The sequence below is a fragment of the Corythoichthys intestinalis genome, chromosome 9 (assembly GCF_030265065.1).
Source record: "Corythoichthys intestinalis isolate RoL2023-P3 chromosome 9, ASM3026506v1, whole genome shotgun sequence".
In the NCBI taxonomy this organism is placed as follows: Eukaryota; Metazoa; Chordata; class Actinopteri; order Syngnathiformes; family Syngnathidae; genus Corythoichthys; species Corythoichthys intestinalis.
This window is the reverse complement of record NC_080403.1, coordinates 14143391-14169562: the sequence shown is the minus strand read 5'-3', so window position 1 is coordinate 14169562 and position 26172 is coordinate 14143391. Positions and strand designations below refer to the sequence as shown.

Genomic DNA, 26172 nt, shown 5'->3' with positions numbered 1-26172 from the left:
ATCTTTGACCACTCCTCTTGACAGAATTGGTGCAGTTCAGTTAAATTTCATGGCTTTCTGACATGGATTTGTTTCTTCAGCATTGTCCACAAGTTCTCAATGGGGTTTTAAGTCAGGACTTTGGGAAGGCCATTCGAAAACCTTAATTCTAGCCTGATTTAGCCATTCCATTACCACTTTTGATGTGTGTTTGGGGTCATTGTCCTGTTGGAACACCCAACTGCGCCCAAGACCCAATCTTCGGGCTGATGACGTTAGGTTATCTTGAAGAATTTGAAGGTAATCCTCCTTCTTCATTATCCCATTTACTCTCTGTAAAGCACCAGTTCCATTGGCAGCAATACAGCATAATACTACCACCACCGTGCTTGACGGTAGGCATGGTGTACTTGGGGTTAAAGGCCTCACCTTTTCTCCTCCAAACATATTGCTGGGCATTGTGGCCAAACAATCGATTTTTGTTTCGTCTGACCACAGAACTTTCCTCCAGAAAGTCTTATCTTTGTCCATGTGATCAGCAGCAAACTTCAGTCGAGCCTTAAGGTGCTGCGTTTGGAGCAACGGCTTCCTTCTTGCACGGCAGCCTCTCAGTCCATGGAGATGCAAAACACGCTTGACTGTAGACACTGACACCTGTGTTCCAGCAGCTTCTAATTCTTGGCAGATCTGCTTTTTGGTGATTCTCGGTTGAATCTTCACCCTCCTGACCAATTTTCTCTCAGTAGCAGGTGATAGCTTGGGTTTTCTTCCTGATCGTGGCAGTGACAAAACAGTGCCATGCACTTTATACTTACAAATAATTGTTTGCACTGTTGCTCTTGGGACCTGCAGCTGCTTTGAAATGGCTCCAAGTGACTTTCCTGACTTGTTCAAGTCAATGATTTGCTTCTTCAGATCCATGTATGTATATTTTTGACCCAGCAGATTTGATCACGTTTTCTGTTAACCCATAATAAAGTTATAAAAGAACCAAACTTCATGAATGTTTTTTGTGACAAAGAAGTATCTGTTCCAATCACTCTATCGGAGAAAAATCAGAGTTGTAGAAATAACTGGAAACTCAAGAGAGCCATGACATTATGTTCTCCATAAGTGTATGTAAACTTTTGACCACAACTGTACCTGGAAAGTTGGTGATATATTTGTCTATTTTTGACTGACTGACTGAACATGGACCAATTCATTATTTTCTTTATTCCTGAACTGCCTTTTGGTTTCATTTTATTAAATCCATTAGAACACGGGTGTCCAACTGGGTGGCCCATGGGCCAAAACTGTCATGATAACTTTTTGTTTCACATCAATAAACCGCGTCGGTGAATGGCAGTTTACGTGCTGTCTATAATGCAGGTACAGTCTCTTTGTGCAGTAATGAGGCAGTCATTTGTGGTTATTAAGATTCAATTTATTCCAAAGAATAAGTGTCATTCATTTAGCTTTCTAACCTCAAGTGTACTCATTTTTCTGTGCATATTTTCCACCAAAATTAAGGCAAACTACAATATTTGCTCGCCATAAGTTTTACAATCATCATTTGTAGACAATTATGAATTATGATTTAAACGTAATAGGGATAGTTTGACAGTGGAATAAATAAAATTTCCAACAGTAGTCCTATAATAGTTAGTATGGATTACCTGTAAATAGGTTTTTACAATCCCAAAAGTTGTGGCAGTTTAATTCCCCTTTTGAAAAAATAAGAAATTAAAAACCTATACACTCACAGTTGGCCCCCTCTCGCCATCCAAGCCTGAACGGCCCTCTTCACCCTAAAACATTAACAGCAAAAATTAATGATGCACCTAAGTGTGAGGTAGTTCAATGTTATCCTATGGAGAGTAGAGATCTTACCCTTATTCCTGGTTCGCCACGCTCTCCTCTTGGACCTGTCACGCCAAGTCCTGTTTCACCCTGATCAATTCAATTGTACATGTTTTCAAACCTTATTGACATAAAACACATTTATAATGACGTGTTTCATAACTGGATTGCTACCTTGTCTCCTTTCATGCCGTCTACACCAGGAGACCCCTGGAAAATACATTTTTAAAGGCTTGAATCAAACTCAATTTAATTAAGTGGGATCGACTGTATACTTACAGCTTGCCCAGTAGGACCAACTGGACCAGGAGGTCCAATATTTCCCGGCCGGCCTAGAAATCCTTGGAGACCCTTTTTTACAGCGATGGCAACGATATTAAAACAAAAACAAACAAAAACAAAAAATATATCTGGACCAACCCTCTCTCCTGGTGGCCCAGGGGGTCCTAGTTCTCCAATTTCCCCTCTCAGACCGGGAGGCCCACCATCCCCAGACTTCCCTGGCAACCCTGGAGGCCCAGCTGAACCGGGGAGACCTGGATCGCCCTTTTAGTTAAAAGACAGGGACAGTGTTGGAGGATGCATTTTTAAAATAAATGCCTTGCATTTTAGTGCCATTATGTGACAGTACATGAACTGACTTACCTTTAAACCTTGTGGTCCAGTGCTTCCTGCAGGTCCTATCATTCCTATGCCTCGCTCTCCCTACAGCACAAATGTTTCACTATTTCAATATTCCACTGTTATTGAAATGCAATTTTGAGGAAATAATGAATAACACACCTTATCTCCTTTTGGCCCGGAAGGACCTTGACTTCCCTGAGGGACAGTAAGATATGAATCAGAGTAGAAACATCAAGTATTTTGGCAAAACAAACCTTTACAAAAGCTGCATATTGATACATTCTCATTATATTTGATGTCATCGGGCAATAATTGTTAACTCTACAAATCTCGCTAAACTGGCAAGTAAGACACATCCTTTTCATAGCACACTGGTTCCAGAGACAATTAGAATTTGTTCATGAAACTTACTGTGAATTGTTCTTAGGCAATTAAAAAATATGGTCAAACGTCAAAGTTCATGTCTCAAAAAGCTCACAAATGGGCATTGAAAACACTCAACAAAAATGTGCAGACAACTAGAAGGACAATTGGTACTCACATTTTCTCCTGGCTGTCCCGCTTCGCCAACCTCACCCTAATGATGACAACATACTTTGCTGTCATGCCGGTGAACAACGTCATTTAAAATATGCACTGCAAGCAATCCCACTCACACGCTCGCCTCTGATGCCAGCAACACCTCTGTCTCCACGGCCACCCTGAATGATACCAAGAAGCAGTTTAGAAAATGACATTTGTCCACACTGTCTGACAAAGGCAATGTGCTAACCTTTTCGCCTGGTAGTCCTCGCTCTCCTGGCATTCCTGGTAGTGTTTGTCCTGGGAGACCCTGATTTGCAAAGGACAGAGTTTGGCAAGAGTTAAACTTTTGTTTGCCAAATCAATAGACAGGTTTAAGCCATTCATGCACGAATAATGATTTCTTAACCCTTACAGGGCACACATTTAACTCACTGACTGCCACTGACGGTGCTTAAATTTTGACTGGGAGGGGTGAATGAGCGACTAACATGAGCATTCACAGTCTTCCTGTTTTGAATGAATTGGACATTTATCACCATCAGTGACATGCAATGAGTTAAATGTTATGAAAATCAACTTTGGAGTTTAACTTGGGGCCGTGACCAGTGTGTACTGTATTTCTGTTTTTAATTCATATGAAAAAAATACAATAATGATTACCGTATTTTCCACACTATATGGCACACTTACAAGCCTTAATTTTTCTCAAAAGCCAATAGTGCGCCTTATAATCCAGGTCGTTCAACTGGTGGATGCATAATGTAACCTCAGCCTCTGCTGTAGCGTTCCTGTAGCTATTCTATGCATCTTATATATGAAAAACATTTAAAAATCGGCCATTCGTTGAACGTGCGCCTTATAATGCGCTGCACCTTGTAATGCGGAAAATACGTTAATATTTTTAAAAATATGCAGTATATATTATTACTTGCTGTTATTTAATTAATTTATTTCTTTTATAAATGACCAAAATTAGTCACTTACCCTATAAGGGATTAAAAGTTCAGTCAACTAGAAAAACTGGCTCACCTTCTCTCCTTTGACACCAGGGGGGCCTGCCGTAGCCTGGTAGAGTGAACAAAAAGTTCAACAATATGATCATAATTACCTGAGAAGCACAGCGAGGTGCCATTTTTTTATTACATAATAAAAATCTGTTTCATTATGAGCTGCGGGAGATTATTTTGAAAATCGCTTACTACTTCTTCTGCTCCAGAGGTGGCAGTTGTTTCAGCCACTCGACTGTGTGTTAATATAAAATTCACTTTTATGTGTTCATTGCTGCAAGGCTGTGATGGTTCACTTTTAAGAATCAAATACGATTATTTTCTCTTCAATTAAATTTCAAGTTTTTTGAGAAGCATACAGTAGTATGGCTTTTTGTTTTACCTAGAGAAAATTAAGGAAACGTGCACAAGTACAGCACCGTTCAACTGCCAGCTGTATGTTCTCTAAATATTGTCTGCAGTGTGTTCAGGGAGAAGAAGTGCTGGTACACCGTAGTGAAATCGGTGTCGCAGGTAATTTATCAAACTCGTGAACTGCCTGACAGCGTCACGGTGGCTCTGTCCAAGGTGCTGAGCCTGAGGCGCTCATCTGTGAGGATCCACTCAACAAACTCGTCACGGGTCAAGTCAGCAGCATAAACAAGGCCAAAGACCAATACTATGTATTCAACTGGAATGCATGGGGGGGGATCTCATACTTTACACATTCACTAACTGGTCATTGTAAAGTATGCCTGCAGTTAAGGAAGTTTAATAGTACGCCCTAATTGACACTGTCGGAAATCATTTGACATTAAAATAAACCATTCTAACCTTCTAAGTAAAATGTTTAAACATGCTCATCTAACAATGTGGCTGGTCACTGTTTAAGATTATAGCTAGAACATAGATAACAAACTCCAAGCCCAGCAACCAGATACAGATGGTAGCATGGGTTTATGTGAGACACTAATGAAAATAAAGTGTGTACTTCATTTTGTAACTGAAAGTTGTTCTTGTCGTTTTTTTTTTTTTATTATTGAGCAGAAAAACCGAACCGAAGGTTTGTCGATAATATAAGAAATCCTCCTAGCCTCATCACTTAGTATACTGGTAAATTAATAATAAGAAATAATAATAATGATACAGTAACAGCTCACCTACAGTGGGGCAAATAAGTATTTAGTCAACCACTAATTGTGCAAGTTTTCCCACTTGAAAATATTAGATAGGCCTGTAATTGTCAACATTGGTAGACCTCAACCATGAGAGACAGAATGACAGAAAATCACATTGTTTGATTTTTAAAGAATTTATTTGCAAATCATGGTGGAAAATAAGTATTTGGTCAATACCAAAAGTTCATCTCAGTACTTTGTTATGTACCCTTTGTTGGCAATAACGGAGGCCAAACGTTTTCTCTAACTCTTCACAAGCTTTTCAGACACTGTTGCTGGTATTTTGGCCCATTCCTACATGCAGAGCTCCTCTAAAGCAGTGATGTTTTGGGGCTGTCGTTGGGCAACATGGACTTTCAACTCCCTCCACAGATTTTCTATGGGGTTGAGATCTGGAGACTGGCTTGGCCACTCCAGGACCTTGAAATGCTTCTTACGAAGGCACTCCTTTGTTGCCCTGGCTGTGTGTTTGGGATCATTGTCATGCTGTAAGACCCAGCCACGTCTCATTTTCAATGCCCTTGCTGATGGAAGGAGATTTTCACTCAAAATCTCTCGATACATGGCCCCATTCATTCTTTTCTTTACACAGATCAGTCGTCCTGGTCCCTTTGCAGAAAAACAGCTCCAAAGCATGATGTTTCCACCCCCACGCTTCACAGTGGGTATGGTGTTCTTCGGATGCAATTCAGCATTCTTTCTCCTCCGAGCACGAGAATCTGCGTTTCTACCAAAAAGTTCTATTTTGGTTCCATCTGACCATAACACATTCTCCCAGTCCTCTTCTGGATCATCCAAATGCTCTCTAGCGAACCGCAGACGAGCCTGGACGTGTACCTGCTTCGGCAGGGGACACGTCTGGCAGTGCAGGATTTGAATCCCTGGCAGCGCATTGTGTTACTGATAGTAGCCTTTGTTACTCTGGTCCCAACTCTCTGTCGGTCATTCACTAGGTCCCCCCGTGTGGTTCTGGGATTTTTGCTCACCGTTTTTGTTATCATTTTGACGCCACTGGGAGAGATCTTGCATGGAGCCCCAGATCGAGGGAAATTATCAGTGGTCTTGTATGTCTTCCATTTTTTAAATAATTGCTCCCACAGTTGATTTCTTTACACCAAGCGTTTTACCTATTGCAGATTCAGTCTTCCCAGCCTGGTGCAAGTCTACAATTTTGTCTCTGGTGTCCTTCGACAGCCCTTTGGTCTTGGCCATAGTGGAGTTTTGAGTGTGACTGACTGAGATTGTGGACAGGTATCTTTTATACCGATAATGAGTTAAAACAGGTGCCATTAACACAGGTAACGAGTGGAGCCTCGTTAGACCTTGTTAGAAGAAGTTAGACCTCTTTGACAGCCAGAAATCTTGGTTGTTTGTAGGTGACCAAATACTTCTTTTCCACTCTAATTTGGAAATAAATTCTTTAAAAATCAAACGATGTGATTTTCAGTTTTTTTTCCCCACATTCTGTCTCTCATGGTTGAGGTTTACCCATGTTGACAATTACAGGCCTTTCTAATCTTTTCAAGTAGGAGAACTTGCACAATTGGCGGTTGACTAAATACTTACAGTATTTGCCCCACTGTATATATTTGCATGCCACAGTTCTGGATGATTCCTAATTTCAAATTCTCAATTTCTTTGTTAATGATTATCTAACATAACTGTGGCTGCAGGGTATATGATAAAGTGACATCCACTATTATACTGTATGTACAGTAGTATGAAAAAGTATCTGAAACTTTTGGAAATACTCACATTTCTGCTTAAAATCACCATCAAATGTGATCTATTTTTGTCAAAGTCACACAGATAAAAAACAATGTTTGCCTTAACTAAAACTACCCAAACATTTATAGGTTTTCATATTTTAATGAGGATAGTACCCAAACAATGACAGAAGGGGGAAAAACAAGTAAGTGAACCATCACATTTAATATTTTGTGCCCCCCCCCCCCTTTTTTTTTTTTTTTTTGGCAGCAATAAATTCAACCAGAGCTGCAGATCAGTCTGGCACATTGATCAGAACTAATCTTGGCCCATTCTTTTCTACAAAACTGCTGTAGTTCAGTCAGATTTCTGGGATGTCTGGCATGAATCGCTGTCTTCAGGTCATGGCACAGCATCTCAATGGTGTTCAAGTCTGGACTTTGACTTGGCAACTCCAGAAGGTTCTCAAGTTTATTTACATCTGTTGTTTGGATCATTGTCTTGTGCAGCATCAATCCTCTTTTTAGCTTCAACTGTCTGACAGACGGCCTCAGGTTTTCCTGCAAAACATCCGGACAAACTTTTGAATTCATTCTTCCATTAATGATTACAAGTTGCCCAAGACCTGAGGCAGAAAAACATCCCCAGTTCATGATGCTCCCTCCACCATGCTTCATGGTGGGGATGAGGTGTTGATGCTGGTGATCTGTTCCACTTTTACTCCACGCCTGACGTTGTGTGTTACTCCTAAACCAACTTTTGTTTCATCAGTCCACAAAATATTTTGCCAAAACTTCTTTGAAGTGTCCAAGTGCCTTTTTGCCAACATTAAACAAGCAACAATGTTTCTTTTAGACAGCAGTGGCTTTCTTTGTGGAGTCCTCCCATGAACACGATTCTTGGCCATAGTTTTACATATAGTTGATGCGTGCACAAAGATATTGGACTATGCCTGTGAGTTCTCCATTTGATTTCCCATTTGCAGACAACTTCTCTGACTGTCGATTGATGAACATCCAGACTTTTAGAGAAGGTTTTGTATCCTTTCCCAGCGTTATACAAATCAATCCTTCGATCAATCCTTGATCGCAGGTCTTCAGACAGCTCTTTTGACAGAGCCATGATGCACATCAGACAATGCTTATCATCAAGACAATTCTTACCAGGTGTGTGTTTCATAGTGGGCAGTGCAGCTTTAAACCATTCATCAGTGATTGGGCACACATCTCACTTAAATTGTTTGGTAACAATTAGTTTCAATTGCTCTTTAAGTCTCCTGAGGCAAAGGGTTCACTTACTTAATTTTGCCCCCTTCTGTCATTGTTTGCATGCTATCCTCATTAAAATATAAAAACCTATAAATATTTGGGTGGTTTTAGTTAAAGAAAACACTGTTTTTTCATCTGTGTGACTTTGACAACGATAGATCACATTTGATGGTTTATTTTACATCTGTGTGACTTTGACAAAGATAGATCACATTTGATGGTTTATTTTATGCATAAATTTGAGAATTTCAAAAAGTTTCAGATACTTTTTCATACTTTTTATTTGTATTTTATAAACATTTGAGGGAAATAATACCTTTGATATGGCATGCTATGACAAAAACGAGATGACATCATTAAGCAAGATTTTTACAGTTGCGGTTTGAATGAAAGTGAAGCTGTTTTTACAATTGCAATGAGTGTTCCTCTGGTAAAAGTCCCACTGTATTTCAAAATGTGTTTTTTCAGTAATGCACTCATGCTAAACTTTAATCTGGCAAAGGAAAAAAACATGAGGATAGCCAGTATTTTGTGTGTGCTAACCCTTATGTGACTGCCTGATATTTTTTTTTTCTATGTCTTCTGACAACAAATCTTATGAGCCCAGCCTACAATTCAAAAAGTGCAAACCAATTGATAGTGAAGAAATGGATCCCATAAAATGTGCATCAACATAAATGCGAAACAAATGCGTCATATATAGCTCGTTTGCATCGTGCTACGGGATAGAAATTTATGTTGTACAGACAGACAGGAACAAGTAAGTCTTGTCAATTATGTGCCACTGCATGCATCACAGTCCACCTGAGTGTACTCTCAAGTTGGCTCAAGTGTGGCAGTGTTGGAGGCTCTGATGTTTAGTGGCTGGTGGCTCATTCAGGCGGAAATCAATCGGTCTACCCTTTGAGAAAGTGATGACTGCGTAGTACTTTGCTATGAGTCATTTTACAAAAAGACACATGAAGCGAACACACGTCCTCATCTGAAGAAATATTAGGTGAATTAATGACGTCGTTGGGTCCTTATTTAATGTTGATTAATGTTGCATCTAGTACAAATTCAAGGCAAGAGAATTCTTGAGAATATTCCTGCAAACCTGTCTTATATGTATCAATGTTTGTGACCTTGACTGTCATTTCAATTCTGCTCGAGTTTAATTTAGAGTTTCACTGACAGAATTGGAACAGGCCAAAGCCAATCTCCCAAAAGATGTCGGCAGCCATTTAAATGCAAAATGTCAAAAGCAGAACAAGGCGACGATTCTCCAGAGTCCGCTTTCAATTTCAAAGGCGTAACAGTGCGAAGAATTGTGACTGATTGAAGGTGGCGTGTAATGTGCTTTGCAGGTTAACTGAACACCAAAGAGTCATACTCAAGACAAAAGCAGGCAAGAGAACAATTCCCGTGGAGGATAGATTTATATGTTATTTGTCAGGACAAAGAGATTCAGAGCCATCAGATGTGTTGTTTGCATGTCATCCGCGCTAAGATTTGTGTTTTGGCAGCTTTGGCTCTGGCCAACTTTCATCGGCTAGCTAGAAATTCTCCTTAGGCAGGGCAGATTATCCATGAAGAAATGCAAGAGTGAAGCCGAACTTCACATCCATGACTCATCTGTTTGTTTTTGGATGCAGCAAATAAATGAAAAACAAACAAAACAGCAGCGCTGAAGGCACACTGCAGTACACTAGTGGGAATTGTTGGAGCTCTGGAATGACAGAATAATGAAATAAGAATAATGAAAGCAAACAGATTTTCCGGTATAGTATGTGTTATGGTCGGTGTCGGCTCAAATAGTTTATTTGCTGCGTATAATTGAAGTATTTTATAGTGCATTACGATGATGGACATGCATGGACAGCGCCATACTCTGGACTGAGTACTCGGAGAGATGCATTGCCTTCCACAGTTGATAGAGGAAACACATCACGGGGACACTAATGGGATCATGGTCACAGTTATCGGGTATAATTTTAGCATTTTGACTTTTTGTCACCAAACAGTATGAAGTAATAAATGGACCAAAGGTTCTACAGAAACTAATTTTGACTAGCAATAGGACAAGTCTACCGGTACTATTCTACATAGTCCTGAATTGGACTATGTAGAATATTACCGGTAGCAATACATAATGCTGTACATACTAACTGATATACTGTACTACTAATAATATTGTAAAATCATTGGGGCCTTCATTTGTGTTAAACTGAATGAACCCTTGGCCTGTACTGTGTACAGTAAAGGCCAAATGTTTGGACACACCTTCTCATTCATGTGTTTTCATATTTTTATGACTATTTACATTGTAAATTCTTACTGAAGGTAATAAAACTACGAATGAACATGTGTGGAATTATGTACTTATCAAAAAAAGGTGAAATGACTAAAAATGTGTAATATTCTAGTATTTTCAAAATAGCCACCCTTTGCTTTGATTACTTATTTCAGGCATGAAAATGGGTCTGGGGTTAAAAAGGTGAGAAGGGTGTGGAGGAAATACGTTCCGGTACACTGTACAACTAGGGCTGTCCCAAACGACTAATTTTCTCCCGGTTAGTCAGCAGACTGTTTTTCCCCTTTATCTCTCCTCACTAATTTAGCAATGAAATTTTTGATGACGCTTATTAATTCATAAAAACATTTTGGAAAACTTAAATTCTTTATTAAAGTACCAATAAACACATAACTAACAACAATAAATCACAAACAAACAATGAGGTCAAATGCTGATAGCATTAACTAGTGCAAAAAATGGAACGTAAACAGATTCAGAACACTGACTTCGCCTTTCCAACATTATTCAAAACAATTCTTAAAAAATATCTAGCATTAATGTTATAGTATACTACAATATACAATAGTATAACATTGCCAATAAGATTTTTCATAAAGGGTTTCATTTTAAAGCTATTCTTAGTGTAGAATCTGAATTCCAAAGTATGTGGGATTAACTCCAGAAATCGTTATTTATATGACGAACATGACGTGCTTTTATTTTGAAATGCTTAACCGCTCACAGTTAGCTTTACACTCCGCAAAAAAGCTCTTTTTGTCATTGTATGTGGTGTCAATAATCTTTTTTTCATTTGCAAATGCTGTTAACCAGCGATTTTTCACGTTTGTGGTGTCACCTTTTTAACCGCGTTTAAGTTTGCGTTTTGGACAAGACTGCCAATGTAGCAATGCTAACGTTTACAGTGGTTAATATGCATCTTTACTTATTTTGTGTGTTTGAACTTTAATTCTGCGGCGTGTTGATAACCAATAAACCTCTGTGAAAGTAACTTGAGTCTCATATGCCATCAAAACGCACGTCTCCACGCACGCACAAATGTATGCACACGACGATAAAATGCAGCCGTGAAAATTACCGCCTTCATTTTTATTTACCGTGCGATAAATGGACTCACTGCATATCGTCACAGGCTTAACAACTTCAATAAAACATGTCGTTAGTTAGTTAGATGGATTTACAAACTGGGTGACGGCGCTTTAGGTGTTCATTCACGGCCGACGTGCAGCCAAGCTTGGCATTGAAGAGACAGGACAACAGTGAACCCTCCTTTGTTTCGTTGAAATAAGTCAATGTTTTGCCCACTCTGATGCACTTTTTTGGCTTTGTGCCGCTTTCCCCGCTTGCATTCCCAACGTCCGACATTAAGTAAAATCTCCCGACCCCCCCCTTTCAAAAAAATTCTCCTCGGATCTACACAATTCACGTAGTTCACCCTTTTTGACTTCAAAACGGCGAATTTCGCCGAAAGGTGAGAGATTTTCATGCCTGCTTATTTGCACACTCTTGCCATTCTCTTGATGAGCTTCAAAAGGCAGTCACTTAAAATGTTTATTTCACAGGTATGCTTTTCAGGGTTAATTAGTGGAATTTATTGCTTTATCAATGGGGTTGGTGCCTTTATTTGTGTTGCATTGAATGATGTGTGTCCACACTTTTGGCCTGCACTCTCTCTATATATAACACAGTATATATATTTGCATAAATGTCTTTTTTCTATGAGAACAGCTGGTACTGAGGTATTCTTTTTTTCCCCCCAAACATTTCTGGTAAGTAGCTTTACAGATTGTAGGTGAGTGAAAGTCTGGTGTTTAAATAATTCAATACCTTGACATAATCCAAGTCCAAACAATAGCTTGTCTGTCTGTCTGTATATCTGCAGTCCAGAAGTGGGTAGTAACGCGTTACATGTACTCCTTACATTTACTTTTGTAACTTTTTGAGAAAAATGAACTTCCAAGAGTAGTTTTACAAAGCCATACTTTTTTACTTTTACTTCAGTAGATTTGTGAAGAAAAAAACGTTACTCTTGCTCTGCTACTTTGGGCTACACAAGAGTCGTTACATTTTTCCTCTTTATTCTACATATAAGATTTTTTTTTTTTGCATGCGGTGCCAGGATTAGCTCTACCAATTTAACCAATGAGACGTCGCTACAATAATCACATGACTCCATTATACCACTCAGACGCAAGCTTGACGTTCTATGATCACGCCACTGACGCTAGCCTGTTAAATCACGTAGTGTCTTTAAAGCACCGTAAAAAAATGAGGTATTTGACATAGAAAGCACAGATTTAAACCTCTATCTGCTTTTTGGGGCACTGATTGGTCATGAAAAACCTGAGATATGATCCTTTTAATTTCATAATAGTAACTATGAAGGAACTATTCACTATTCAAACTAGGAACTATTTTCTCCACTAGAGGGCACTCATGTTCTTTGGACAAATAATGCTTCATTTCTGTCTTTTTTTCTCCCAGCGGAATTCAGTGATTTTGTTTTTTTTTGTTTCTTGTTTTGTATTTCTTTGGCTTAATGTGGTTATGTAATGGGTTATTGTACAGTATCATTATAACAACAGTTCATAAAGATAACTTTGTGCTGAGAAAAAAAATTACATTGTTTAAAAAATATAATCAAACAAAAATGTAAACAGTAACTCACAATGTTTACTCAAGCATTGAGTATTCATCAAATACTTTTTTACTTGTACTTGAGTATATATTACTTACTACTCTTGCTACTCTTACTTGAGTATTTTTTGGGGCTACTCTACCCACCTCTGCTGAAGTCAAACTGTCATGGACATCAATTTTGCAATTTACTAATACTGAATTTTATGAACTGGACCTGTGCACTCTATTCATTTTATCCAAAAACTTCATGGCAGGGCAATTACTTTAGGCACAGCACAGTATAGCGAAGTGTTTGACTCTTGGCCAACCTCAGGAAGTTTTACAGAATAAAGATGGTTGACTCATCATCATCATCAATTGGACAAACAGCAGCAGGGTTAGGCCAATGGCCCCCTGAAGGAAGCGCTGTGCATCAAATCAAAACTTTGTCAGCAGGATACTAATAATAGAGACACAGAGGTGCTATTTTATGACTTCAGGCACTAAATCATCATGCCGCTTGGATCTTGTCCAATATAACCTGGCAGCACAAACTATTGCAACATATTCTCACCTTCCCTGGAGGACCACTGTCTCCCTGTTCCCCCTTGAGGCCTGGTTGACCTGGTGGGCCAACAATGCCCTGTGCAAAAAGTTTGAAATAGTGAAGAGATTGAGAACTACATACAACAAATGACACATGCACATATACACAGTGCAACACATGCACAGCACAAACCTGTTTCCCTGACAATCCAGGTAATCCATCTTTCCCGGGCACTCCATCTCGTCCAGGTACCCCAGGCTTTCCTGCTTCACCCTGAAACATCCCATATACAGAATATCATTCATTTAGAAATACCACATTCAAAAGTGAAAAAAAGCATTACAAGAACTGACCTTAAAAATAGCATTAACACTTAAAATGTATCTTGCTTTAAAATTGAATTACCTCTAAAATTTTATGGCGTAAAAGGACTTTCATTCAGAGAAATAACAATCATTTTATCAACCAATTTATTATTCATTGCATTTGGCTATGCAATCCATGCACTAAAACAATATATCTGTAGTCACAGTCACACATTGTAAATCAAGTATTTCTTGACGTAAATGCCTTTGAGATATGTAACATCTATGTAATTCCTGCTGTGAAATAAGCTGGGAGATCGTTGGCTTTTATGTCTAATTACTTACATGATTCAAAACACATTATATTATTTCAATACTAAATGCCACAATGCGTGCTGAGCGCTGCATACTTACCACCTGCCCTGACAAGCCGGGAGGCCCCTGTGGACCCTACATGAGGAAAAAAAATGAACAAGTATGACAAAACACACCGCCACCATGGGATTTTCTGAGAATTTCACAAGAAAAATTGAGCGCATTTCGCTTGAAATGACAGGGTTGTTGATAGGAAATACTTACTACAGCTCCTGGAGGACCTGGGTTTCCTGGCAGTCCTGTACTACCTTGAGCACCGGGAGGACCCTGCAAGGAAGCAGATAAACTCATCAGAACTCTGGATTGTAATGTGAATGCTGAGCAGGATATAAAAAGAAAATAACCCAAGAAGAAAAATGCCAGTGCCTTACCTGAACACCAACTCCGGGTTCTCCTTGATTACCCTGTGGAACACATTTCACATTATCTTATATATTGGTTGGAAAATACAGATCATTTCCGACCCTAAATTTTGTTTGCTATACAGCAGCCTATTTGGAAAAAAAGAAAGAAAAAATCGTCATCTCACCTTCAGGCCCGGTGGACCAGGAAGTCCATTTGGCCCAAGAGAGCCCTGATAACATAAATTATGATCACAATAAATATTGGGTTGTCAAAAGTTGAATAGAGCTAACGGGACTCGCTACTTTTTCACTTAAAAACAAAAACAACAACAGGCCAATTGTGACAAATACTGGTAGGTTTTACACTTATAATTAGAATTTAGAATTCAAGAAGTATTTTGGATTAAAGAGGAAATGCTTCAGAAAACAAGTGAGTCGAGTTGCCTTGATTCAGCCTTTTTCATCTAACCTGGATGATTTTGAACTACACAGGCATTCAGGGCTCTATTTGCATAGATGGCGCATACGGAAATTATGGTGTATGCTGATTCACGTGCTGGCACAAGCTTCGCTGTGTCTGTTTGCCAAAGTACGGTGGCGAGGGATGTCAGATGCACTTCACTCATGGATACAACAAAAGGGAGGTTCAAACTCATTGCATCAGAGGCCTTAAATTTGCGGCTCGGATGCCAACAGAGGCCTGCAAGACAATAGTTTGCTGCCGCGATTTGACATTTTATGACAAACTACTATAGGTTTCTCTTGACAGATTTTAGTGTTTTTTTGTCAATGAGTTAAAAAAATGTTAATGAGGTTTGTCACTTGGATGAAATGTAATTCTGAAGTCAAAAAGTGGAAGGAAAATATTTCTTGTGACCCCGTCACTGTAATGTCTTTCTCAATATCTCCTATTAACAAAATGGGCTGGTGACAAATGGGAGCCCATTTCACTAAAAGTGGGAAACGGGATGTTTTTTTGTTGTTGTTGAGCACAGGTACACTCCAATGGGTTTTACAAGCACATGAACAAGCTTCCCATGCTACAACATAAAGTCGATGTATTTTTTATTTATTTATTTATTTTTTAAATATATACATCTGAACTTGACTTGAACTAGACTTGTTACATGTATGTATACCTGCACTGGGTGATACTCAAAATCTAATACTACTCATTAAAGGGATCCTCGATCTCAAAGACAAGTAATTCTTAAAAGATAAATGTCAGTATGAGTTATGATAATTTGATATTAATACCCCTTCTAAATGATTTTGTTTTAATCAAATTTGTAAAACTATTTTAACTGATAGGTCGCCATTCTTATTGACGTCGCAGTGCGGTGACGTCACCGGGCCCCGTTGCCGAACTTCCAGCGTGTCACTCGTGAGCTACCCAAACACATCGTCGGTTCTGCCCTTCCAATTTGAACCAGAGCGGAAAAGTGAAGAGCAGGACTACACGGTTGCTCGTTCACAAGATGAGGAGCAAAGCCAAAATGCAGAGCAGGAAATACCTGATAAGACAAGAGTTGTGCAAAACTGGTGATGTATTTGCGGCAAGTGCGTCTCAATGACAACGGAGCGAGAGAGTGTATGCTGTTGAAAACTCCTGTTTTTGTTAGCAGATTTTGCCTGATCAAACTTATTCCAATATAATTATGTAGATTGTTAGCATCTAGAGGTGTCGTGTGCTTTACATACAGTACAGGCCAAAAGACTGAACACACCTTGTCATTCGTGCATTTTTATTTTCATTACTATTGACATTATAAAGTCTCACTGAAGGTAATAAAACTGTGAATGATAGTCAGGATCGGAGTTGTGTCGTGGCTGACTTTCCTCATTTAATTCGTCATCTGACGGGAACAAATCCTGGGATCTAGTGTCCTCAATGTCTTGTACATCCAGCTCACATTTAGCTTCGCAAGGGTGGTCCGTATTAAGAGCTCGGCGCGCATCAGCTGGCCACTGTACCGCTGCATCGGACATGTCTGGATCAAGTTTGAGTGGCAGCATCACTCATATTAGTTGAATACTGAACAGACACACTTACTGCCTGATGAACTGACAGTAGAGGTGAACTATTAGCTTCCTCTGTGACTAACGGTACGCCCGAAGGTTCGCCTACCGCTGTAGCGACAACAGCGGCTTGCCTGCTTAAGAGAGCGGCCAGCAGTTTCTTGTCTTTGGCACTTTATTGCGCGCATTTCACTCGCTATCCGAGCTTGTTGTGTGAGGGAAAATAGTTGGAACAGCATTTGATTTTAGTCTCCGCTTATATCCAGCCGCTCAGGTGAGCTTTTTCATAAGTTGTCATCGACTAAAAGCCTCGAACGCGGTAGGAGAAAAATGGCGAGAACAAAACCTTGAGTCTTTGGGAAGTTTTGTCAGTCTACAGGCATTTTCCCATACATTTCTCCTCATCTTGTCAATAGGAAATCTCCAGAGACTCACATCACTCCCCTTGTTTCCATTTGACTGGAAATTGCATCCAAAAGCAGCATATCATGGCATTTTACTTGGCAAGTTTAGGCAGCAATACACAAATGTTGTACATAATTGGAAACGTCCCAATTACGTCATCACTCTGAGCCCGCAAATCATGGCGCCAACTATCGGTCAAAAATATGTTCTAAATATTATAAAATATTGCCATTGATTTAACATTTTATGTGTTTCTAACAATAAGAGAACAGTTGTGGTTTACTAGAGCCTACATGTCTTTAAGATCGAGGATCCCTTTAAAAAAAAATAAGAAGAAGAATGAGAATCCGCAAAATTATCAACAACCAGTCTAACTGTGCAAATTCAAGTAGCCAGACTTGGACCAGCCACGGACACAGAACCCCAAGTGTTAGTTTACAGCACTGCGTGTGTGTGTGTGTGCGTGCGTGCGTGCGTGCGTGTGTGTCCTTACACTTAGTCCCCTGATACCAGGCTCTCCTGGGTTTCCCTGTGAGTGAAATACAAGTCAAGAACAAATTACACTTAAAAATAATTGACTCGCTAAAATAGATAATTAACTCAAAAAAAGATCTGTTACGTTAAAATACCCTATTCTCAGGATATAACATGGTACGACATGTATAAAAATTCCGCCAGTCAAAAAAAAAGAAACATAATAATAGCAATCATTTCAAAGTTATACACATAGCCTTTATCTGACCTTTTGCAGGTAGTTCAACACACAGAGATGAACAGTGTCAACAAACAAACACTCATAGATTAGCTTTGCAAAGCTGCAATAGGGGAAAAGCCAAGTGGAAGTTCAGATGCATGCACAATTAGCAGAGCCAAGTGACAACAACACTATTTGAACTGCACCCAAAACAGCAGCAGCCACAAACCCTCAAAGGCACGGAGAATCTTGCCAAAGGTTGATAAATCCCGATGTGAGCAGACATTACTTTCATTCCATAAAAAAAAAAAAAAAATCAGTGGTGTTTTACATATTTAAAACAACAAACAAACAAAACAACTCAACTTTAACCTAGTTGAGTTGGACATACGATGCCTTGGGGACCACTGCTCTTCATTACAATTTCAAGAGGAACCTGTCACTTTCTGAGCTACTTCTTATACAAATGGTAAGATTAAAGTGGTGAAATCTGTCTGCGAGGAACATGATGTGCACGGCTCACTAATAAGCGTGTCTAGATTGCCCAGGGAGGGTATAAAGTCACATTTCATAGATGGGAAATCTTGCAACTCATTTGCAACCAATCTTGCAAGTGGTAAAAGTGGTATCAAGAGCAAAGGATTAAACAAAAAGAGCTTAGCTAGGGCTGCTGATGAAAATTGAACTCAAGTCCCGAATGCCTAAAAATCTATGAAAGCAAATGTTATATTGAATGCTGACATACTCTCTTAGACCTCAAATTTATAATCCTTAATTTTTGTCGTCCCTCATGAATATCTGCAAAATATATAAAGACTGGAGAGTCATTAAAAAAAACGTACTATAATACACATTATTAACTCTAAATATATAACAGAGGACAAATTGTTATGAATCGAGTAACTATTCTAATGCAAATAAGAAATCCATGTTACTATACTGTAACTGACTTAATGTTGTATGTATCAAGTTGCCCAAACAGCTGTCTTCCACAGTTCAGTTTAAGACAGCTGGTATTTGGATAAAAACTGTCTACTCAAAAATCTAGACAAACCTGGGCAGGTCCCAACAGACACTTTGACAAGGTGGTAGAGGACAAACATCAGAAAGAACTTGCCAAAGAAAAGACAAGAGTAAAGAGATGGAGCCGGAAGTTTGACAGTCAGCTCTTTGCCATGCAGATTCATCTTAAAGTATGTCCTAAGTTGAAGAACAGAAAGCTCCAGTGTCAAGGTGACCTCTGGAGATCATGCCTAAGCTTTAGTTCCTTTCGTGGATTTACTCACCGGTAGGCCTCGAGGACCAGCTTGCCCTGTTAGACCCTGCTCAGACAGACACGGAATGAAAACAAAGAATTGAATTTCACACCTTGGAAATGGCAATCAAAGCGGAATTCGAAGTTATCACTGGCGTGGTATGAGGACTCAGTGCACACGCTGGTTTCCGAAATGTTTTAGATTGGCTCAAGAAAATTACAGTATCTCTTTTCTGAGTTAGCATACACATTTTAAAAGAAGATAAGTCAGATAAACTAATATGCAGCAATCAACAAAACATTACAAAATTAGATGTGCTTAAATGGGACCTGTCAAGTTTGGCAAAGGTAATTCGTGGGGGAGCAAGGAGAATGGGAAGGAGGGAATTAAACCAAGTGCAAGGAATCAGGGGCACTGTTGTAGGTGCGAAAACTAAACATGTTTATTTAAAAAAAAACATAAACAAGCTACAAACAAAACACTAGGGAATTAAGGAAAAGACACAAACAAAACAGAGGGCATCAAAACACATTATAATGGGGAAAACAAGAAGCACAAACAGGAATGGAGCAGGACGTAACATCAACAATGAACTGACACAGACAGAAAGCAAGCAAGAAGCTAAATAAAGTAGGGTAACAAGGAGCCTTAGGATCAATGGGGCATTAATTCCCAACTACTGGTAAAATATCAAATGCATTATAGCTTTGAGTGTATAGGCACGTTAAGTATCTCATACCACAAGATTCCTGACCAATCAGTGATTAGATAGCAAGGTTTCTAACTAAACTTGCAGTTAATCAAAAGTTGATGCTTCATGCCCCATGGAGCATAATTCTATTTGTTACCCTATAAAAAGTGACGAGACAACAAGGAACTGGCTTGGACATGAGAGGCTGAGGGTAGCCATCAGCTGCCCTCGGTCAAGACACAAGCAAAGGCTTGAAGAGGACAGTTGAGAATTGAAACCTGGTCAGAAAAGAGTGGAACTAAAACACAAGAAAACTAACATAGTAGGGGACAAAAAAAAAACACACCATGACAGGAACACCTCCACTAATAGAAAGTGCTACGACAAACAAACAAACAAACGCATCTACTCTGTGGCCTGTACTACGAAGCCGCTTTTCTGGCTTATCAGGGTAACTTCGAGAGTAACTTCATCCCGTGCAGCCTAACTTCCCGGCTAACCGGGACTACCAAAATTGGATACGTTGAAACCGAGGAATGTTGCCATGGCAACATACACAACACGTCAAACCTGGTCGCCTCAAGAGTTAGATCTTGCTTAACCCCAGGTTTCCGATTAACCACGCTCTATTTAAACAGCACTCCTCCGTGGACGTGTCCTCTTGACAATGACAGCGTACCTGGACGACCCGTGCGACATTGGTGCGCGGATTGTGAGGGGCTCTCTTCGGAGGGCACGAGTATTTGGAGACCGCCAGAATCCGCTGGCATACCCGGACGATGTTCTCCATGAAAGACATAGAATTTCAGCTGAGGGAATTCGTTACCTGTGCCAGCTGATCGAGGCGGACATCTCTAATGTACCCCGCCCAAGTCAGGCTCTCACAATGGAGCAGAATGTGTGCCTGTCCTTGCGCTATTTCGCCAGCGGACAATATATGTATTCCATCGGTGATGCTGAATATCTGAGTAAAAACACTGTATGCCATGCGATTCGAAAAGTGGTAGAAGTGGGGTATGGAAAGGCTTCAAATTGATTGTTGAAGATGCTATACAGAAACCTGTGTAGGCTACGCTGAGCGAATATGGCGCTTTGCTCTCATACAAAAAAATATATTTAACGAACTTTTCCAGTGTTATTTCGTTGTGCAAATGCATTTATAATGATCATAAAAATATGTAGACTATTTAAACATTGAGTAAACTTGCGTTTTTTTCTGCCAACTCGAAGAGATTAAAATAAATGTCAAATCCACTGATAGAACAGACACACAAATATTAAAGATATAAATGTTTATTGAATATGCATCTTAAAGTCTTGTTTAACTGTGAGAATTCGTTACAAAAGATAGGCTTTAATTTGTTATCATTTTTCACAGGCATCGTCACAAATGTGATCACACAAAACGCAACCACACATCGCATCCCCTCATTTCCTTCTTCTCCTGAGTCCTCACAAATGTAATACAAAATTGCGGGGGGGTTTCAGGCGCGGGCCTGCAAATCAAGTTAATTGATCGGTTCGGGACCGGGTCGGGCTGGATTTTTTTAGGCCCGATCTAACCTCTACTCTGAAGATGTTCAAAGGACATACATATTCATACAATCAATGGGACTAAACATACAATGATCCTGCTTCATGTGGTGCTGCACATACAATAAATTATTTCTTACAATTGACGTACCAAATCTTATTTTATTTTCCTGACAGCAGGCTTTATTTCTTTTCATGAACAAAGTAAACTGGCATATTGACGCATTCACGAATCACACCATCTGCCAACAGACCATTCGCACTCTACTCGCTGAAATGGTGTTGGATTTACCGGTGGGGGTGGATTTTAATTCTTCAATACTCCGCATGATTATCGCGCACTCCTCCTCCGTGAAGTAAGGTGCCCGTGCCATTGTCATAAGTAGTGTTTGACTCTGGTCTCCGCCCCCTTTTATGTGAACGCCCAGTAAGTCTGATTGGGTTGACACAGGTTCGACCTCAACCTCATAATCAGCGTCATAGCACCGATTGATTACAAACTAGGTAACCAGGTTTTGTCAACTCCGGTTACCCGCTCGTAAGCAGGATTACGTCTAGGGAGGTTGAACTCCATTCATAGTACAGGCCACTGGTGTAAAAAGAAACGGCATAACAAGCAGCACTTACTGGTTTACCATCCTGACCAGGTTTACCAGGTTCCCCTGCCATTCCCTGAAATGAGACCGTATTTCACGTATTATTCCCAAAACAGGTCACACTGAGCCTTAAGGCGTAAGAAAGCTAAAATGTTTTTGTTTTTAAGAAGGGAAAATGGTGCTCCTTAATATTATGCTGCCTAAAAACATACTGTAATAACAGTTATAGACTAATATTAAAGCAAAATTCAATCCCATTGACCATTGTTCATCATGACTTAATGCTGCAATTTAATCATTATGCTGCACTGCCTGAAGGGCTTCCTTTGGCCACTGGGAGGCAGTAAAATGTACTCATACACATACAAATGTAGAAGAATACTACTTCTACTACAACTGTAAACGTTTGAGTAAGTTGCTGAAATATCAGTAATTTTTTGTTGAGGCTAAACAATATATGACTGCGAGCATTATGTTATCGGCCTACGTGTTTTGCTTCACCATTTGTGTTCTGTTAAGTATCCGTTACTGAAAGGATCCTCTAAACTATGATTATTCATGCATGTAAATGGATTTTTTCCTTTAGCATTGAGCTGGTAGGAATCTTTCTTAGGTTGCTTGAAAAAAAAACTGAATTGTTCTTGTTTTGTGTTTAGATTAACAGTCATGAAAAGGCCTAAAACCTCTTATTTTGATGATGAACTGTTCAATAGTTGCGAAATTGCTGCTTATTGATGCAAGTCAAAGTGAAAGACAGGTCAAATGATGACTGGAAAAACGAAAGAAACCACTGTATTTTTATCTACACACTGACCCAATAGACAAGTTGTTGATAGTTGTACTTGAATAGTTCTGAAACAAGAATTTAAGATGCACTGCAGTTTACCTGTGAGCCATTCTGTCCCTTCTCTCCAGTGTCGCCTCTGCTTCCTTTATCACCACGAGGTCCTTCAAATCCCTGTGAGGCCCGATGACACAGCATTTAGTTAGAGACATGAAATGTGGCACAGCCTGACAGTGCATTTAATAATATTGCACGTAAATCTTACCCGATCACCTTTAGCTCCCGGTTGCCCCGGAACACCAGGCTCTCCCTTAGGTCCTGCAAGTCCGGGAGGGCCTCTGGCACCGGGCGGACCAGTCAGTACTGAGTCAGCAGATGCACCCTGTTGTAAAAAAAAAAAAAAAAAAGATGACAATTGTTCATGTTTATTCAGTGCTTAATATCCAGGGCTAAACTGCACCAATGATTTATTCACCTTTTGACCCGGTGGACCAGGAAACCCCGAAAGCCCTGCTTTTCCCTAAAAAAGGAAGACGTAATTCGTTCTTGTTTTTATTTTTTATGCAAACTCCTCTTATAAATAATTCTCTGCCTAGAGTGTGATGTGCACCGAAGTCTGGTCTATCAATTCATTCCACTTACAGACTCGCCTCTCTCGCCCTTCTCTCCTCTGTCACCCTGGAACACAACAACAAATGTGAATAATATTAGTTGATCATTTTTAATCTAATATAGGGGTGCCCAAACTACAGTCTGTGGGCTAACTGCGGTCCGCGCCCTAATCTTATTGGCTCAGCATATTACGAAAATAGGATAAAAAGATGCTTGAACTCAGCCTCCATTCTATTGCATTTCTCCGTTCCAACTTTAGATGCAGCTAGTCACATAAACAGTGCCTCTCCATTTAGTTGTTAGGACAAACTGATTCCTCTTGTCTCATTTCTTTGTCTTTCTGAGAATTGTGAAGAAGTGGGGCCATTATCTTCCACATTCTCTCATGGGAAGTCAAGACAGTGATTCGAACGGACACAAACCTTAAATTTTCTCAAAAGCCGACAGCACGCCTTATTATCCGGTGCGCTTTATACAGTGATACCTCTACATATGAAGTTAATACATTCTGGGACCTTGATTGTAAGTCGAAATGGTCATATGTTGAGCAGGATTTTCCCATAAGAATACATTATTATTCCAATAATTCGTTCCACAACCTGATAACTTACACTAAATCCTAAATAAATACTGCTGTTACTATTGCTAATAGCAATTACACAGAGCAAAACAAATAAATTATGAATAAAAATTGGGAATAATAATAATATAATAATTGTAATAATGATAATGAAAATACCTGTAATAATGTAACGAATCCAGTTCTAATGTGGCAGATGTATATTTGCGTGGTGTCCCTAAGCGCACCGCGTGGCTGACATGTCAGAGTGAAGGAGGACTTTTTACTGTCACTTTTTCAGCTGCGCTGACAGTAAGCATGTTGTGTTGCACAAGTTCTGAAATAAATGATTAAAAACCTGACGACGCTGGCCATTTCTTTGGTGATGTTACAATAATAATAATAGTCACTTTAACTTAAATAAAGACTGGTGAATGGAGGAGGACAGCCGGGGTCAGAGATCGTCTACGGCCGTATTGTTGAGCCAGTTCATGGATGTGCACCCCACCCTCATATTTTTTATCATTTCCATCTTCATTTCAATGGTAAGCCTCACTTTTTTATGTTTTCACCACCTGCACTAACAATGTTGGAACCCATGATGATTTCTCTCACAAGAAAATCCGCCGTTCATCCATAAACTGCAGCGTGGTCATGAATCGTCGTATTTCGAGCATGTAGTCGGATGTAGAAACAAATGACGAGTCAAATTTTATATCGGATGTCGAAAAGATTGTGTGTCCCCTCACCCTCCCCTCACACCCCCATCACGGTGCTGGGTGATGGCTGCCAGTCGGGAACCTGGCAGCCACAGTAATAGGGTGGTAGGTGGGTCCCACACTTTTTCTATATGGCGTGGCTCCCGGGGTGTGGCCTCCCCTCTGCCTCGGCTGCCGGCCGCGGGAGTGGGTTGGGGGGTCGGGTCTCCGATCTTGCATCGCCTCGTGGCAGTTCCTGGGTGTTCTCCTGCCTCCGCCTTCCCCTCTCTTCTCTGGCTGGGCATCCGCCCTGCGCTCCGTCGCGGGTCGCTGGCTGGGCGCCGGTGTATCAGCGGGGTGTCGCCTGCACCGGCGGGGGACCCTGCCTTGCCTGGGGCTTGGTGGGCCGCTGGGGGTCCCATGGCGTGCCGTGCCGGTTGGGGGGCTGTGGCTCGTGGCCCGGGTGGGCGGGCGGGGGTGGGTGTAGGCGTGGGGTTGGTGATGCGTCCCCTCCTGCCATCCCTGAAGGCCGGTTGATGGGCGCGCGGGTGGCCCGGGGGACCACCCTGGGTCCCGGGGGGGGGGACGGTGGCTCCTTTGCTGGGCGGCGGGAGGAGGGATGGGCTGCGCATCCAACGCGGTTCATACTGTACGTTAAAAATTACATATTTTTACACTGAAAATGACGACTTCTCAGCAGAAAGTTTCACGGTGCGACGTGGTTTTAAAAAAGTATTCCGCATTGAGCCGCTCTATCGTAGGAGCATTGGACAGTAGGTTAGACATTATAAAGGGACTGGAAGCCTGTGTAATAGAAAGAGTCCTGGGAGACCATGTGTTCCAAATGAGCAAGTGGAGAGGATTCACAATGTGCTTGTGGTGAGCCCATAAAAGTCTATGCGTCGAGCAAGTTGTCAGCTTGCAATCCCTCACACCTGTCTGGTGTGTGTTGAAAAGATGATTGCATATGAAATGATACAAACTAAGCCTTGGCCAAGAACTCACTAATGATGACAAGAAGAAGCAAGGGACAATCAGTGAGTCAATGCTAGAGATGGTGGGAAATGATGAAACCTTCTTTTCACATCTCGTTCTTTCCGATGAAGATACTTTACATTTGTGTGGCCACATGAAACAAGTGAGCATCAAAGAGATTCCCCCAAAAGTGAACGTCTTCTGTGTCTGAAGACAAGGTCTATGGACCCTTTTTTTTTATTTTTATTTTATTTGAAGTCAACAACATTTCAGGACAATTGTATCTCGAAAAGTTCCAAATCGGCTATTCATTTCACTATGAGCTGATTTGATTTCATTTTTCAAAAAGATGGAGCACTGCCCCATGCACTGTACAGGGTGACCCAAAAAAAATTTACACTGCCATAATACAACTTAAATGCCATGTTTATTCATCTTAGAATTAGAATTTAATCACAAATTATACATTATTGTAAAGAACATGTACAGTACGCTCTATTTTTCAATGTGTCCTCCCTTAAGTGTCACAACAGCCTCCAGGCGCCTGCGGAACGCTTGACAGGTCTTCTTTATGTAGGATGCTGTCATCTTTTCCCAAGATCTAACAATGGACCTCTCCAAGGCTGCCACAGAAGTTTGTGGCTTCTTACAGGCACTGTCCTCCACAGTTGCCCATATGCTAAAATCCAGGGGATTGAGATCTGGACTCTGGGGTGGCCACATATCACCTTGTCAATCAACTTTTTGGTCCACACAGA

At 40.4% G+C, this 26172-nt stretch overlaps 1 protein-coding gene across 1 annotated transcript in view; it reads right to left on the bottom strand.

Moving 5' to 3' along the window:
• col7a1 (collagen, type VII, alpha 1) overlaps window positions 1–26172 on the bottom strand; it is a 117996-nt gene that overhangs the window by 25460 nt on the left and 66364 nt on the right. The window contains exons 74-97 of the mRNA XM_057845589.1: window positions 23213–23248; window positions 23046–23090; window positions 22836–22952; window positions 22673–22744; window positions 21818–21862; window positions 18997–19032; window positions 17510–17545; window positions 14778–14822; window positions 14620–14652; window positions 14453–14515; window positions 14288–14323; window positions 13761–13841; window positions 13596–13664; window positions 4000–4035; window positions 3218–3277; window positions 3102–3146; window positions 2987–3022; window positions 2605–2640; window positions 2467–2526; window positions 2242–2367; window positions 2101–2172; window positions 1996–2031; window positions 1852–1911; window positions 1725–1769 (exon numbers count right to left, since the gene is read on the bottom strand). Coding sequence (XP_057701572.1) covers window positions 1725–1769; window positions 1852–1911; window positions 1996–2031; window positions 2101–2172; window positions 2242–2367; window positions 2467–2526; window positions 2605–2640; window positions 2987–3022; window positions 3102–3146; window positions 3218–3277; window positions 4000–4035; window positions 13596–13664; window positions 13761–13841; window positions 14288–14323; window positions 14453–14515; window positions 14620–14652; window positions 14778–14822; window positions 17510–17545; window positions 18997–19032; window positions 21818–21862; window positions 22673–22744; window positions 22836–22952; window positions 23046–23090; window positions 23213–23248 — 1326 coding nt within the window. The remainder of the gene's footprint in view (window positions 1–1724; window positions 1770–1851; window positions 1912–1995; window positions 2032–2100; window positions 2173–2241; window positions 2368–2466; window positions 2527–2604; window positions 2641–2986; window positions 3023–3101; window positions 3147–3217; window positions 3278–3999; window positions 4036–13595; window positions 13665–13760; window positions 13842–14287; window positions 14324–14452; window positions 14516–14619; window positions 14653–14777; window positions 14823–17509; window positions 17546–18996; window positions 19033–21817; window positions 21863–22672; window positions 22745–22835; window positions 22953–23045; window positions 23091–23212; window positions 23249–26172) is intronic.